The sequence below is a fragment of the Mus musculus genome, chromosome 8 (genome assembly GCF_000001635.26).
Source record: "Mus musculus strain C57BL/6J chromosome 8, GRCm38.p6 C57BL/6J".
Classification (NCBI taxonomy): domain Eukaryota; kingdom Metazoa; phylum Chordata; class Mammalia; order Rodentia; family Muridae; genus Mus; species Mus musculus.
Window position 1 is genome coordinate 91,433,530 of NC_000074.6, and position 16,693 is coordinate 91,450,222.

Below are 16,693 nucleotides of genomic sequence, written 5' to 3' on the forward strand. Positions count from 1 at the left end.
TGACCTAAACTTTTCCTCAGGTTCAAGACCCTTGGAAAGGCCTGTATACTTATTTTGTGTACCATATTTTCTCTTTGCTCCTACTCTCTCTCCCCGCTTTACTTCTGATAGATTGTCCTGAACTTCATCCAGAATCCGCCCTGCCTTAACCACTTGATAACATGTGAAAAGGAACAAAAGGGCTTCTAACACTAGAGAAAGTTCAAGGCCAAACATACCTTATAAAGCTATTTTCCACTTTACTTCTGATAGACTGTCTTGAATTTCCTTAGAAAGTTCAAGGCCAGGCTTACCTCGTAAAGCTATACTTACGGGTTACCGCCGTTCCCCAGCTGAAAAGTTCTGAATTCATGCAGTTGAATCCTTCTTAACAGTCTGCTTTACGGGAACCTTTATTACTGCGACCCGCAGTTCTGGTTCTGGAATGAGGGATCTTCCCTGCGCCGGTCCCGAGTTTTTTCTCGTCCCGGAATTCGGCACCAATTGTTATTAGACGCGTTCTCACGACCGGCCAGGAAGAACACCACAGACCAAAATCTTCTGCGGCAAAACTTTATTGCTTACATCTTTGGGAGCCAGGAGAGCAAGCGCCCAGCGCCCAGCCCCAGAAACGAAAGCCCCTCAATAATAATCTTTAAGAGCCAGAGCTCCGGCGCGCCAAAGCGCACAGCGTGCTCTATTGTTTACATCTTTAGGCAGCAAGCGAGCGCAGGGCGCGCAGAGCCAGAGAGATGCCAGCGAGCGAGCATGGCCGAAACCCCCGTCCCCTTTAAGGAGGAGTGATCCTTCGCTTAGGACGCATCACTCCCTGATTGGCTGCAGCCCATGGCCGAGCTGACGTTCACGGGAAAAGCAGAGTACAAGTAGTCATAAAATACCCTTGGCTCATGCGCAGATTATTTGTTTACCACTTAGAACACAGGATGTCAACGCCATCTTGTGACGGCGAATGTGGGGGCGGCTCCCAACAATTTCTGTGCCATTTGAGAGACTGGTTGTGTGTGGTGTGGTTCTTGGACTTGGCACAGCTCCCGCAGCACCTGTGACTGGAAGAGAAAAGTGGGCAGCTCCTCTTGATGGAGCAGAATTAGCATCAAAATACAAACAGCACCGGGGCAACCCACAGTGGTTGTTAGCCAGGTGTTAGTCATATGATGTCATCATGATTTTGTTCAGGTTCAGTTTGGTCAGTATTCACTATTGACATATCTGTCAAGTCACCAATATCAGGAGTCCATAAAAGAGGCCAGCAAGTGTTTTATATAAATGGTCAAATTGTAACTCTTGTGGGGGCTGGTGGGGGTTGTGGTCTCAGTGTCTCCTGACCACCTTGCTGTGGTGGGAAAGCAGCCGTGGATGTGGGAATGACTGACAGTGAGTGGGTTCTATCTCTCCGTGAGCCTGGTATGCAGGCAGGGTCACTCTGTGTCCTAGCTGGAAAGCAAACCGTATAGAATGTGGGGTCAAGAAAAAGGTATCCCAAATGAGTGATATGAACTGGCTGCAGCGGGCTAGCAGAGAAGACGTGCCTTTGATAGAGCACTGGCTAGGTCTTACCTCCAACCACGTCAGAGATGCATGCTCTGGCAGTTCAAGAATAGTTGAAATTTGGATTTTTATAGTGCTTTTAAAGGTTTATTAATTTTATCTTATGCGTATGGATGTTTTGCCTACTTGGATGTATGTGTGCCTGGTGCTCCTAGATCAGGAGAGGGTGTCAGGTCCCCTAGAACTGGAATTACATACAGTTGGGAGCTGCCATGTTGGTGCTAGGAATCAAACCTGGCCCTCTGGAAGAGCCGCTCTTGACCACGGGCCCATCTCTCCAGCCCCTCCCAGAGTGCTTTTGATCAGATGCTAACTAAATCTAGACATGTTTAAAACTGCAGCGCAGGTGAGCCTGAGTACCTTTCCATTTTCAGGTTCACTGGCTCTCCTTAGCAAATTCCAGTGTTCTCAGGTGTAGCCCTGCACTATGCGTAAAAAGAAGTATCTCAGAATGCATCCTACCTGCAGGCAGTGCCATGCTGGGGCTGGGGCAGCCCTCCTGGTGCTCACAGTGACCGCTTCCTTCAGATCCTCTCAAAAGTTCAAAAGGCCGGAATTGGGAAGTCAGCTGTGCCCCATTGCATTTTTTTCTTTTAAATTATTATTTCTGTTTCAAAAGGTATATTAAAAATTTTTTTTTAGATTAACCTAAGAAATGGCTTTGGACTTGTTATTATACATGGCAGTATTCTTAGAGAAATTCATTTAAAGTTCCTTTTAACTCAGAAGTGCTCATGAAAACGTGCACTGCACCTGGGCATGGCAGTCTGTCTGTATTTACAGCATTTGGGAGACAGAGGCAGGAGAATTACTGTGACTTTGCAGCAAGCCCAGGCCACAAACATGAGATCCTATCTGGGGGACAGGGAACATGTATTGAGAAGAACGAAGATGAAAAAGACCGAGTGTCACTGTCCTTCCTTCCCGCGGAGACAAGAATGACACGGACACCAAGGCCGGTTCACGCTGCAGTTTCTTTACTTGCAGCTTTTCCCCCTACAGCTCCCTTCCCCAGCAGCTTCTTCCCCTTCTTGCAGCTTTTCCTTACAACAACCTCTCCACTTAGGCAAGGGCAATAGCAACAACCCTCCTATACTCGCCCCAAATGACCTCATCTAGCTCTATCCCACCTCGTCCAATCAGAATTCACACACGTTCCAGGCACAAGCTCGGGTTGGTCACAGATAGGCTGACAGATCCGGATCACGAGGAATAGGGAATACGCATGCTTTTTCACTGCGCATGCTCTGGCAAGGCAGTAAACATGTGGGGAATTCACGGGGCCTGGCAATGGGCCAGAGCGCCATCTTGGCCCATGCGGCCACACCCGTTTCCCGCAACCGAGAGTCTGCTAATATGGCCGACCATAGATCTTCCGATTCAGATTTAGAGAACTGAAGAAAGGCAGGTGTGGCCTTCAGGCCATTTGCTAGCATTCTTCCCTGCAGAGACCTAGAGTGACTTTTGATCTATTTTCTTTATACTTAGTACAGGGTAATATGGATCAATAGTCATAAAGGGAGCTCCTTTCTTTCCACCTCTCTCTACTTCATTCTTTTCCCCCTACGTTCTGTGCTTAGAACTCTTATACATGGTTGCTGTAGAAGAAGATATTCCGAATGTAGGGACTCTGTATGGGCATACACTGGCTGCAATCTGGGCACCTTGGGATTGTTAGGTGATGTATACACGATTGAAACAATAATGTGTGTGCTCTTCTGTATGTCTTGATGGCATCCAACTTCACATCATTTTGTCTTCAGTGGTCCCTATAGTATCCCTGCCAATCCACTCGTTTTCTCTAGGAATTCTGCTTTGACCTTTATAGTTCTCATTGAAGCGTCTCTCAGCCTCTTTAGTGTTTATTCTACCTTAGCAGCAATGTTATACTCTTTTTTTAAAATTCATCTTAAAAAACATGTTATTTATATGCATCTGTGTCTACATATGCTGTGCATCACATGTGTTGCCTGCAGGAGCCTGTGGAGGCCAGAAGAAAATGGCATCAGATCTCCTGGAAGCAGAGTAATAGGCAGTTGTGCGCCACTCCGTGGCTGGTGGACACTAAACCTGGGTCCCCTAAAAGAGCAGCCAGTGTCTTAACCTCTGAACCTTCTCTCCAGCTTTATTTGTTCTTTAAAAAAAACAAATAGATGTTTGAGAGTTCTCTTTTTCCTTTCAAATTATCATTTCCCCACCACCTAACACAGGACTGGGTTGTGGGAACTGAAAGCCACCCAGTGCAAGTGTACTCCCATGGCCTCTGTCTCCAGTCACCAGAGGTCTGAAAACAAAACGCAGACCTTGCCCAGAGTGTAGACCAGAGGGTTAAAGTGTGATGGCATTTAAATCTGAAATGCTGTCGTACTAATTACCAGTACTGAGCACTGATGGCCCCAGTAGAAGCTCTACCCAGGCTGGGTTCATGACTTCAGGCAGAGCTACCCCAAGTGCCTGGCACAGTTCTAATGATACAGCAAGTGCGCAATGACTATTTCCTAAGTGAATTGGGAGGGTTTTTATGTAGGGCCACCCCAAACGACAGTGACTGTGAGAGCGTGCCTTCTGCTCCCTTGTGTGCCTCTCCTGCTGCCTGGGATCCAGGAAAATGAGTTGTGGTTATTTTACTAGAAATACACAGGCACCGCATCTTTATGCACATTCTAGCCACTTCGTTTTCTTCTTTTGTTGTTGTTTTTCTTTTTAAGTATATATGAGGTGGTTCCATGTCCCTGCTAAGGCACGGTATTGGTGAGAGCCATGTGCTAGGGTGTTGTCTGGGCATATTGTACTTTCTTCAAGCAGTAGCTTGCTAAAGGACATTGAAGGTATTCCTGGTTCTTCAGCTTTCAAGTTAACACTGTAGCAAACAGTGCTACAGGCTACAGTGCCTGCTCAGTAGCCCCTGTCACTCTGCAGGTAGTGACTATAGTATACAAGCCTAACAGTAGAATTCTTACAAGGATCAAGGCTTCTGCATTCACAGCTTTAATGTATGTTACCAGACTGTCCTCCACAGAGGGTATGGGTTACCCAGGTTGCCACACTTTTACCAACACTTTCTTAAAAATTAATTAATTTTTTACACTCCAAATTTTATCCCTCCCCCCAATCCACCCTCCGACTGCTCCACATCCCATACCTCCTCCTTACCCTCCTGTCTCCATGTGGATGTTCCCTCCCCCCTACCTCACCTGACCTCTAAACTCCCTGGGGCCTCCAATCTCTTGAGGGTTAGGTGCATCATCTCTGAGTGAACACAGACTCAGCAATCCTCTACTGTGCGTGTGTTGGGGGGGCCTCATACCAGCTGGTGTATGCTGTCTGTTTGGTGGTCCAGAGATTGAGAGATCTCCGGGGTCCAGATTAATTGAGATTGCTGGTCCTCCTACAGGGACACCCTTGTCCTCCTCAGCTTTTTTCAGCCTTTCCCTAATTCAACAACAGGGGTCAGCTGCTTCTGTCCATCGGTTGGGTGCAAATATCTGCCTTTGACTCTTTGAACTGCTTCTTGAGTCTTCCGGAGTGTGGTCATGCTAGGTCCTTTTTGTGAGAGCTCCATAGCCTCAGTAATAGTGTCAAGCCTCTTATAAACACTTTTAAAGTGAAGACATAAACAGTATCTTCTGATTTGATGGGTGGTAAAATAATTCTAAGTTTACTTTGCATTCTTTTATGTAATACATTGAAAATCTTTTCACTGTTGTCTCTCTGAACTTGTGTGTGTGTGTGTGTGTGTGTGTGTGTGTGTGTGTGTGTGTGTGTGTGTGTGTGTGTGTGTGTGTGTGTTTGGGGATCACCTTCATCCCCTGGCTTCTTCCTTTTTTATGCTCTGCCTTTGTAACTTTGCCCATTGATCTGTTGATCTGTAGAGACTGGTGGTATTAAGACAAATGTCTCTTGGCTGTCCTTGTTTGTTTATACTTTATGCAGTAATTTCTCCTCGTCTGTAGTTTGACTTTCTGGAGTTTTGTCTATCTCTGGTGAATTATGGTTTGAAACTATTAAAGAGAAAGTTAGAAATAAACAATTAGAATCTTTTATATCCAGTGCCTCCTGGGTAGCATGCTGTCCTGCCCTGGATGAGACACCTTCATTCCAGCATCTCCAAGCTGAACAGAGTGAGGCCTTAGTCTTAAGGTAACTTGCACTTATCAGATTTGCTGTGGCTAAACTTTATTATTCTTGACAGTGGTCCCATATCTAATCATTTGGTGCTGCTGGTTTGTAGATGCCAAAGAGGAACCATGAAGTGTTTGCATTCAGTGAAAATGTAAAGTTCAAAAAATGTTTTGGGATACCAAAAGATAGCCACAGAAACAGAGAATATATTCCGATACCTTCCCACACCTCCCCAGACAGGGTTTCTCTGTGTAGTCCTGGCTGTCCTGGAACTCACTCTGTAGATCAGGCTGGCCTCAGTCAAACTCACAGAGCTCTACCTGCCTCTGCCTTCTGAGTGCTGAGATTAAAGGTGTGCACCACCACTGCCCTGCAGCTTTTATTAGCCCATCTTACTGCAGTTGCTGTTTTTGTTATTATTAATCTCTTACTGTGACCAACTTAGAAAATAAACTTTATGGGTATGCATATATTTATGGGTATGTATATATTTATGGGTATGTATATATGTGACTATGCTTTCTAGGCGTCCCGTTTATACTGCGATCCTTGAAATGTGTCCCCTATGGAAAGGAAGGGGTGCTAGTTAACATTGCTGCTCACCTAAGTGTTATTTTTTTTCATCTTCATTTTGATTACTTCATTTTGAGTTATAGGTGAATTAAGGGAGAGCTGATGTTTTCATTACATTTTGTTATATTCTGTGTATGTGAATTATGTGTGTGAGTATGTGTGTGTGAGTGTGTGCGTGTGTATGTGCACATGTGCTAGGAGGTTAGGATCCAACCTTGAGGGTTCTCCTTGGGAAGATTGCTCACTTCCTTTGAGGGAGGGCCTCTCATTGGCCTAGAGCTCACCAGTTAGACTAGACTGGTTAGTCATGGAGCCACAGAGACCATGTGTCTTTCTGTCCCCACCACCGGGATGGCAAGCGTGCTCACATTTAGAAGACAAGCATGTTCACATTAACCATGCCTACATGGGGCGATTTTGTATGAGTTCTGGGGAACTGACGCAGTTCTGTGCCTGTAAAACAGGAGCTTTGTCAGCCAAGTGCCGTGGTGTTGGTGGCTCCCGCTAGGCTAATGAGAGGTGTATGCGTTGCTCAGCTTCTGTGTTACTTATTTTTCTATTTCTGCAAAGATACACCATGACCAAGACTACTTATAAAAGACAGCGTTTACTTTGTGGGCTCACAGTTGCAGAGGGTTAGAGTCCATGACCATCGTGGTGGGGAGAAGGGCAGCAGGCAGGCAGATGTAGCACTGCAGTAGTAGCTGGGGGCTTACATCTCCTCCACATGAGGTGGAGGAGCAGGAAGAGGGGGGGAGGAGGAGGAAGAAGAGGAGGAGCAGGAGGAGGAGGAGAAGGAGCAGCGAGACCAAGACCCAGTGACATCCTAGGACTGGAAAGTCCATGCTTCCTAATCCTCAAACAGTTCCACCAGCCGAGGACTGAGCATTCAAATGTACGGCCTGGGGTCCCTTCTCTGTCACACCTCCACAGCACCCTTCTCCAGTTCTTAGATTTGGTCACAGTTCTAATGTTGGCTTTGAGACCGAGGCAGGCCTGTGTTATAATGGTGAGAAAGTAGCATCTAGTCCCATTATCTTTAGGTTCTAGGGAGGGATAGTGTACTCAATCCTTTAGCTTTTGTGTCACTAGAGTGATATCTCCTTCCCTCCCTCCCTCCCTCCCTCCCTCCCTCCCTCCCTCCCTCCCTCCCTCCCTCTTGGTTTCAGTTTTAAATGTTAAGCTTTGGATGTTAGCTACTTGGTAGAGTTACCCTTATATTTCTAAAATAAGTTTTACCAGGTTATAAAAATAAGTTTTACCAGGTTCTTTTAGTATGATGTTGGACCTAGATTTCATGTTCTCATTAGACTTTTAATATTAATAATTGATTAGTTTATGCACACAGGTGTTTTCTTTTTATGCTTTGACATATTTTAATAGAACAAATCTGGGACTGTCTTTTTCTATGTTCTTAAGCAGTATGGAGTGCCCACTAAAATGGCCTGTCCTTTAAGTATGTTTAGTAGGGACTTCTTTGAGACTCTTTGGACCTGTGTTTCCCTGAGAGAGGATCCTTTCATATCATAGTTTCCTCTCTGTCTTCTGTGGTTTCTTTACCTTTCACTTTTCTCTGCATTAGTGTGCTAATTAATATCTTCTTGAAATCTCCTAAATTTAACTTTTCTAATTTTTCTTTTGGGGCTTGGAACTGAATAAAATCTTTTATTCTTTGAATCTGTTTTTTTTTTCCACCATACTTAAGTTACTATTAAGTGGAAAAGATAAACCTATGCTAAGAATATTCTTAAGTGTCTTTTTAAAAATTATGACACAAAAGGATGTACTTAACACAACCTCCATATTTTATTGAGATACCAGTAATTTCTAAGGAATCTCAGGAATGTACATAGAGTTTGTCTTTGCTGATCACTCGCCCTCTCTCAACAGGCTCTGAGGATGAAAGTGAGGACGAGTCCAGCTTCGAAGGCAGAGATCCTGATACTTGGCATGTTGGTTTTAAGATCTCTTGGGACATCGAGACACCAGGATTAACAATCCCTCTTCACCAGGGAGACTGCTATTTCATGCTGGGTAATGTTGGGAGTCTCAGGGTGGGGCATTTGTGGGGTTTTGAAATACACTTTTGGATACTTTGAATTTGTAGTGATTTTTTTTCCCATGAACATGTAACTCATAAATTTCTGGGCTGGCTCCACAGAAAGAACCCATGGTTCTGTGCCTTGTCTTCCTAGTACTAGGGAGGAGACAGGAGGCTCCCTGGGGCTTGCTGATGAGCCTCTCAAAGCAGTGAAGTCAGTCTCAAAAGACCAAGAACGCTGGAGGAGGTGTGCCAAGGTTGACCTCCAGTTTGCACACGAACATGCATGCTTGCCCAGCTTTGTCTCGTTCCTGTCTGTTTGCAAAGACCTAAGATCTGGTGGCTTTTTAGCTAGAAAGAACCAGGGCTGGAGATCAGTTTCTAGTAAGAATTACTTTCCTGGAAAGTTTGGTGTCTGTAGAGTTTCTGTATTGCAGGTACTAAGTGAGGTTCTGGGGAGATGTTGGAGAACAATAAATCTTATTCTTTGCCGCCTGGAACATGGCAGTATGAAATGGGATGTTATAAGCTCCCAGACTTCAGTTCATTGCATGTTGGTGTCGAGGCCCTTGCTTAATCTATTGCTAACTCTCTATTTCGTGAACTATTTCTAAGTCTTACTTTTTCTACCACTGAAATAAGCTCAATTTTGAAGGAGATTTTATATATTTATATGCCTGGAAAAACAGTATTAACTGGCACGACTACAGGTGTTTTATAAATATAAATATAGAGAAACTAAAAGAGTGTTAAGTACACACTACTTTTCTTTGCTGGGAGATCTTAGCATCTGGATCTTGTTCTTTGTTTAAACAAGAGACCAACAGTTTATATAAATACAATGCCAGTTATGTACACAGTGAATATATGCCAATACAATTTGTAGCAATAAGAAGGAAAGAAAAAAATACCATTATTACTCCTAATATCAGACATAAACTTTTATCATTTGATTAGCATAATGGATATTAAAATAAAACATCCTTAGTGAGATGAATATTGTTCACATTAGAAGAAGGCACAAGTGAGGCAGGCAGGCAGGCAGGCAGGCAGACAGACAGACAGACAGACAGACAGACACACTAATCACATTAACCCTGAGGGAGCACTAACTCTGCAGTAGGCCAGACTGAGGCTTTTGCCTTGGTGTTTACGAGTAGGTTGGAAATAACCACATGAAGCTATGTTTGTGGCTTCAGCTCAGTGTCTTGCTTCCATTTGCATCTTGCTTTATCTCATACACACCTGCTTCACATAGGCAACCTCAGACTCTATAAACAGCCTTCAGAGGAGGATGGCCATCCATATGGCGGCACAGAGACCAGAACGCCTGGGCCACTCTAACTGTGGTCCTATCAGCTGGCTCTCAGGATGCTGAAACCTCTGGAATGCCATCGACGTTAAGGTCATCCCTTCCCTTTATCACCCAATTTGATTTCAGGATCCAAATTTTTATTCTGAAGTCTCTATTCCTGTTATTGAATACCATTTGTCTAAAAAGATTATAACTTAAGTTTTCATGTTTTCCCAAGAAATTGGCTTGAATCCAAATAAAGGACTTCTCTTGGGATACTGTGTTGGTAGTAATAATTTGCATATGTGGAGTCCAGAAGAGCCAGGATGGTTTTCAAATACCTTCCTGTTTATCTGTATATGAAACCACCACTGGTTTGCAGTGTAAAAGCTCAGCGCTCTTTTGTGCATTTAGTAACATCCTCTATGATTTCTTCTGATTAAAAAGCAAAGTGTGGAGGCAGGAGAGCTAACTCAGTGGTTTATAAAGAATGTGCACTCCATTTGCAGAGACTGGGATTCCTGTTGGGCTGTTTAAGACCGCCTCCAACGCCAGGGCGTTTGATACCCTCTTCTGGTCTCTGCTGGCACCTGCACTCATATCTGTATACCTATACACAGACACACATGCATAATTAAAGAAGAAAAAGCAGCATATGTTCACTCTAGAGATAAATTATGTAGAGTATAAAAGGAAAGAACATAAAAACAAATTTCCTATGTGATTAATATATTCCTGCCCAGTCTCTTCTTATAATGGATATCTGCAATGGTAGTAATATTAATAACAAACACATTTATTAGGAATTAATGACAAGTGAAGAATTCTGAAAATTTGCTTGTAACCCCAAGAGGCAAATTTTTGCTATTGTAAAAGAAGAGGCCTAGTTAGCTCATCCGTGGTTACATAGCTAGTAAGAGTCAGGAGTTAGAACCTGACATTTGAGCCTACTCAGGTTTCAGCATTCCTACATCTGGGCCTTTCTCTGACCCCAGGTAACCCTGTGTCCCCTCCTCCCCCTGCTACTGCACTGCTGTGGGCTTCAGTACACTTCTTGCCACTAAGAGGCGTGGCTCTGCAAGGGAAGCCAAGCTGATGGCATTCTGTTTGAATTTACTTTGTTTTTCGGTTTTAAAGCGCTTTTGTTTTTGTTTTTAATTTAATAACTAGATAAATGTTGAAAGCATTTAATTAGGCACATTATTAAGACACTGAATTGATTACATTATCCTTCTGATGTAGTTGTTACAAGATATAGTTGTTACAAGGGAAGTAGGTGTTCGAACATTCAGTGAGTCTCTCGGTGCTAGAGGTGATAAACTCAAAACATTAGCACTTTCTACATTCTGCCTTCAGATGTAGATGACCTTATTGGTTTCCATGGTCCTGCTTCAGTCATAACAAGTGTACCCCAAAGTGTGCATTTAGCACGTATTTTTATGAAGATGCCATATTTGGTATTTTAAATGAATTTTGAGTACTCCTGTTATAAACTAAAATAAATTCCTATTTAAAAAAAAATCTCATAATTAAAAGCATATATATGTAAAAGCAACTGTTGTGTAGCTTTGCCCTTTCACATTAGTCTTTAAAAGTCCAAATAAGGAACCTTATGACCGCGCCTGTGCTGATAACCGAAGCCTGCACTTCACAGCGCTTACAAAAAGGAAACAGTTTAGCTCAATTTATAATAATATATTGGTCTGCAGAGGAAGTACAGACTGAACCCCACTGTCTCAAGTGAATACTCCAGGGGTGTCTGATGGGGAATGTGTCGGGTGCCTGTAATAACTCTGCTGCCGTGGGCGTGAGCGAGAGCCTGTTGGCAGTGCCTGAGGACACACTTCATGGCTTGTCATGGTTTTACTTTTAAATTGGAATCTTTGCCCTAATCTCAGAGTTAGACAAGACCAGATTTGCAAACAGATTTACAATTTTCACTAATTTTCCAACCAGGACTTCAAAACACACTTAGAGGAGGGAAGTGGGGGGGGGGCAACCAACCCACCATCACTCTGGTGTTTCTCAGGGCCGGGTGATTTACTCTGCGACAGCTGTTTTCCATAGACTGCTTGTAGCCAGGGAGTTAGAGACTTGGGAGTGCTTGGAGACAAACTGGCTTTGCTTTTTGTGGAGCAGATTATACAGTTCAAGGGACAGCAACTAAATTCTGTTCATTAACCAGGAGCTGGGCGTGGAGGTGGGATGTTTGGGAACAAAGGTGAATAAACACTGAGACCTCTGTTGGTCCCCTATCCCCTTTAATGCATCATCATGATGTCTTAAATGCCACTGGTCCTGGCTGGTCTCATGTCTTTTATGACTTAAGGCCAGCTGAACCTCACTTTAAAATGTCCACTGTTGGACTGGTAACCAGCTTCGAAGCCTTAGTTGTCAAATTCCAGAAGTGAAATCCTTGGCCGAAGCAGAACGAGGCAGTAGAAACCAAAATGCCTGGCTTTGCTGGGTCAGATTTCCCCTCACCATTGTTTAGAGGGAGCGAGGCAAGGCTGTAGGGCTTCTGGCCCACTGAGCAGGTTCCAGGCTCCTTGCACCATCCATGACCTCACGGCATCCACACATCTCTCAGTCTTGGCTGCAGTGTAAAACGAGAGCTTCTCTCTGCCCTGTTTCTGGCCTTGCTAGGAATGGGAGAGGTGTGTGGGTCTGTGCTTTGCAGGCTGCGCTTGGTACAGGGACTTACTGCAGACACCAGGACTGGGGCCACGGCACACTGGAGAACCAAGGAGGCCCGGCAGAGCAACCACAGAGCTGAATGTAGCCACATCTCCTGACTCGGGCCCCGAGTTCTGTGGGCCTCAGAGCTCATGGCTTTACACGCATATTTCTGTCGCCTCACACAGTAACTACGAGAGCGGTAAATCTCACCCGTTGGCTCTGGAAGGTGACAGGAGCTAGCATCTGGCCATTGCTGAATGGAGCAGTATTACTTTGTTTAAGGCTGCCTTTACTTATGGAACCTGGTCATTTTGTTTTAGATTTATTTCCCCATGTATGAAATACTTGTGGCTTAGCGGCAGCAAGGCCAGAACACCATGAACATTTGATGTGGTGTAACCTGAAGTGTGGCGCCTGCTCCTGGTTTTCAAGGCAACATGGGCATTCTTGTTGGAGGCTATCGCCCTGTGGGCAGGAATAGCAGAGGTCGCTAGAATTTAACTCCGCCTGACTGGGGGCTCCCTCAGGACTTAACTTGGAGACTGTAGTATCTTTGTAAATCCTTCAGGTGTTCTTAGGCCCTGCTTAGATTTAGACATTTTATTCAAAGCCAAAGGCTTTTGCCATGTGCTTCTGACCCCATTCCCCCGCCTCCCCCAGCCTCTTAAGTGACCAGCTGAAGTACAAAAGTACTTGTAATTTATGGCTTAATCATAAATTCAAAATAATTATACTTTATTACCTCTCACGGGCCTTGAGATGTAGGCGCTATGTTGTGCTCTCTGCCGCGGCAAGGGACTAAGGGAACAGTAATAAATTCTAACTGGAGGCTGCAGCCATGAGCTCGAGGAGTTGTCGTTTCAGTGGAAAGCACTTGAACAGCCAAATGAGCACCTGTCATGTGTGTTTTCACTTTGAAAGGAAGAAACATGGCAGGACAGTTCTGCCTGCATGTCTACTACCAACGTGGGCTGCCGGTCTCGTCCTTTCAGTAGTGGCAGAGCATGCGCTCACTGACGGGTTTCGTGCCCGGGTGAGGATGTCTCCTGAACTTTTGCTGATATTTTCACACATGTGCTTTCCTGTTTCCTGGTAGCCAGTAGAGCTTGGGAGAGAACGGTACCTGTTGGACTGAAAGCCAAGCGTGCTCTTCGGTTTTTGAAAGGGTTTTCTTCTCTCTGACACTTTCAGACTATACCCAGCTCATTGTATCTCTTGAACTTTACCTCCTGTATATGTCATGGGTGTCCAGTGAGGGACGGGCCCTGCGCTAGAAACCTTTATATGCTGTGTTTCCCCCCTATGACAAGATCATCAGGAAATGGTTATTTTGCTCTGACTCCCAGGCACACAGGAATATTGATGGGGATTAAATGCTGATGTGTGCTGGGTTCCCTTCTTAAAAATGTATGTGTGAGTGTGGGATATGTACGTGTATGTAGTGTGTAGGTGCCAATGCACGGAAGTCAGGGGATGACAAGTCTCTTCCTCTGTCCCTCTGCTTTACTGTCTGGGATCTAGGTTGGTGACCCTCCCCCAGAGCTGCAGTTACTGTCATACATTACTGCACCAGACTTTTCTTGTAAATTCTGTACTCATGTGACATTTGAACTCAAATCTTGATACTTGTTTCAAGTGTTCTTGTCCACTGAGCCATCTTCCCAGGCCCCAAGACTCCTTTTGAAAGGAACAATCCTCTAAAAGTGGTTTGTGATTGTCACACAGCATAGAGACGTGCTAAAGCGCATTCAGTTGTAATCTTTAGGTAGAAGAATTTTATATGGCACGAGTTGGATCAGTAAAGATTTTAAAGAGAAGTGAGCTTTAGAGACATGTGACAGAAGTGAGCTTTAGTGTGACACTTTGTTTTGGTCCTCAAGACAACAGGTCCAGTGAATTGTGTATTTAAATGCAAAGCAAATGTCTTCCTAGTTTCTGTATGAATTATGTAATCCCCGGCCTGTGTTTCTCTTCCCTGGACTGTTCTGAAGATGATGGTGGTTTACATTCCTTAGAGTGAGAATGTTTCAGCTTAATCTACTCTATAAGCCTTGACAGAGTAAGCTGGAAATAATAATAATAATTAATAGGCAATTATTGAATATGTGAATGAGTCAGGGGCCCATGAGATTTTCGCCTTCTGAGTTGTCTTTATTGTTGTTTGTTCTTGACCTCCCTGTGGGTGGAAGTATCTAAGAATATACTTAGTAATTATGTTGATTTAGTCAAGCGACAGGTGTAGGTTCTCCTTCAAAATCCATGTCATCATTAGCTTGGGAAGTTGCATAGGTTTCCAGTACCAGAAACCGTGTGTGTGTGTGTGTGTGTGTGTGTGTGTGTGTGTGTGTGTGTGTGTACATGCACATGCTGCATGGAGTTCCATGAATGAGTAAAACCAAGATTGACTTTATTTTTATTTCATAATGATATAAAGGTAAAATGTAATATTTACTCTATTTTTGATCATTCCTGAGTAGAAAAAATTGTATATGTGTGTGTGTTTTTTGTGTATGTGAATATGTGTAATTATGAACTATATAGCACTTAAGAGGCTTGTTCAATATAGGAACATAGTACATATTTAGAGAGATTACCTTCTATAATTTTTTTAGATTTCTGATTTTTCTTTAGGACATCTTAAAACTATTCTATCATCTTGTTTGAATGTAAAAGATTGATTTATATGGATACGGAGGATATGAAAGCATTGGTAACTAAATGAGATTTTAAGAAAACATTACAATAATATACTCACTTTCTAAAAAAATAAACATGTTATATAATGGGGAAAATGCAAGAAGAGTTTAAATCAACCAGTTATTACCAGTTTTTACCAGTTTATATATTCTTTAACTTCTGTTAAAAAAAATTGGATGTAAGACCTGAGTTAAAAGGTCAGAAGGTGTGTAAAGGCACAGAAGTGGAGGTGTCTGGGGCCGCCTTTCCTGCAGTCATTAACTGGATGTGGGAAGTTCTCACCTCATGTTACTTGAATCTTAGACAGGAGTGATGGCTCTGTCCAAACAGGAGGAAAGCAAGAACAACTTCATCTGACGGTCTGTCAGCCCACCTTGTCTCTCCTTACCCTTTGGTCTCTCCAGGCCCCTATGCCCTCATTGCTGTGGGAGGGCTCGCACCTTAAAAGAGGCAAGTGAGAAGGTGGCTCTTGCCACAGTGGGATTAGAGATCTTTACGCAGACTTAGAGAGCAGCAATGGATTATTAACTTCAAGACTCTGTTCTCCTTAAAATGCAACAACAAAGCAAACATTCCACAAGTTAATTTCAAACAAGGGGACAGAGTTGAGCTCCCCTGCTTCCATCTTGTGTGGTGGTTTTGTGTGGCTAGGGACGGAAGCCAGGGCCTTGCAGTGCCAGGCGGACACTCCACTGCTGGGCCACACCCCTGGCCTGTGTGTTCTCACAGAAGCACATTTAGGCTTGTACATTTACACAGCTTAGACTTCACTGGAGAGGCTTCACCATGCCCCCCACCCCCTTTTTTAAGTTAACGAATAGCTCTCCATTGAATATTTCCTTTTTATCTTCCAAAAATGATGTATCTGAGTTTCAGAGAAAAGAAAAATGGTATTGGGAAATTAATAATGTGTGAGACATACTCGTAGAGAATCTACAAACTGCAAGAATATGTAAACTAGCAATAATATTTATAGCAGTCATTTAAATCCTCCTTGCATTTTCCTATGTTTGATAGTGGTTTTTTTTTTTTTTTTAGGGCTTAAAATATATATCACTCCAAAATTTGCATTTCATTTAGTTCTCAGTGCTGTCATATCCTCAGTATTTCTCTTACTGAATATTCTTTGAAAACATATTTTTAAAAATGAGTATAAAATTAATCTTTTACACCCAAGCAACATGGTGAAACAGGGGTTTTCGGCACCAAGCCTGTCATTGGAACGTCATTTGCACAATTATCTGTGTACGAAGACTGTCTTCATAGTGACGAGGTAATCTTAGATTCCAGCATCGAAGTACAGCACAGAAAAAAGGCACAAGGAGGAGAGCAGGGAGGGCTCTTTGGTTTCTCTGTCACCTCTCCCTCATGCTGAGGCATTCAGAACCAAGAGGGCAGGCGAGCAAGCGCAGACTGCAGAGTGAAGTGAGCATCAGGCTTGCTGCAGACATGGCAGCAGACCCACCCCAAGCAACTCTGACCTGAAGTGCCAAGTCTGCCCAGTGTCAGGCCCACGGTAGATTGGCCCAGGCTTCTGTGTGACCTGCAGAGACCCAGGATTTTGGTTTGTCTCGGTGAACTTAGACTCTGGGTCAGATCCAGTGTTGGCTTCTTTGCACCATTTGGATTCCATAAAAATGGTGCCATATCTAGGCAGGTGGACTCACGGCCTAAGACGACTTCCACAGACTCTCTTAGAGCTAGTGTGGTGTGTGTGAGCCAGGCCTTCTGGCCTACTC

The 16,693-nt window shown here is 43.8% G+C and overlaps 1 protein-coding gene across 1 annotated transcript in view; it reads left to right on the forward strand.

Annotated features, from left to right (window-relative positions):
• Nucleotides 1-16,693, forward strand: part of Fto (fat mass and obesity associated) — a 355,067-nt gene that overhangs the window by 120,163 nt on the left and 218,211 nt on the right. The window contains exon 4 of the mRNA NM_011936.2: nt 8,134-8,277. Within this exon, the coding sequence (NP_036066.2) occupies nt 8,134-8,277 (144 nt within the window). The remainder of the gene's footprint in view (nt 1-8,133; nt 8,278-16,693) is intronic.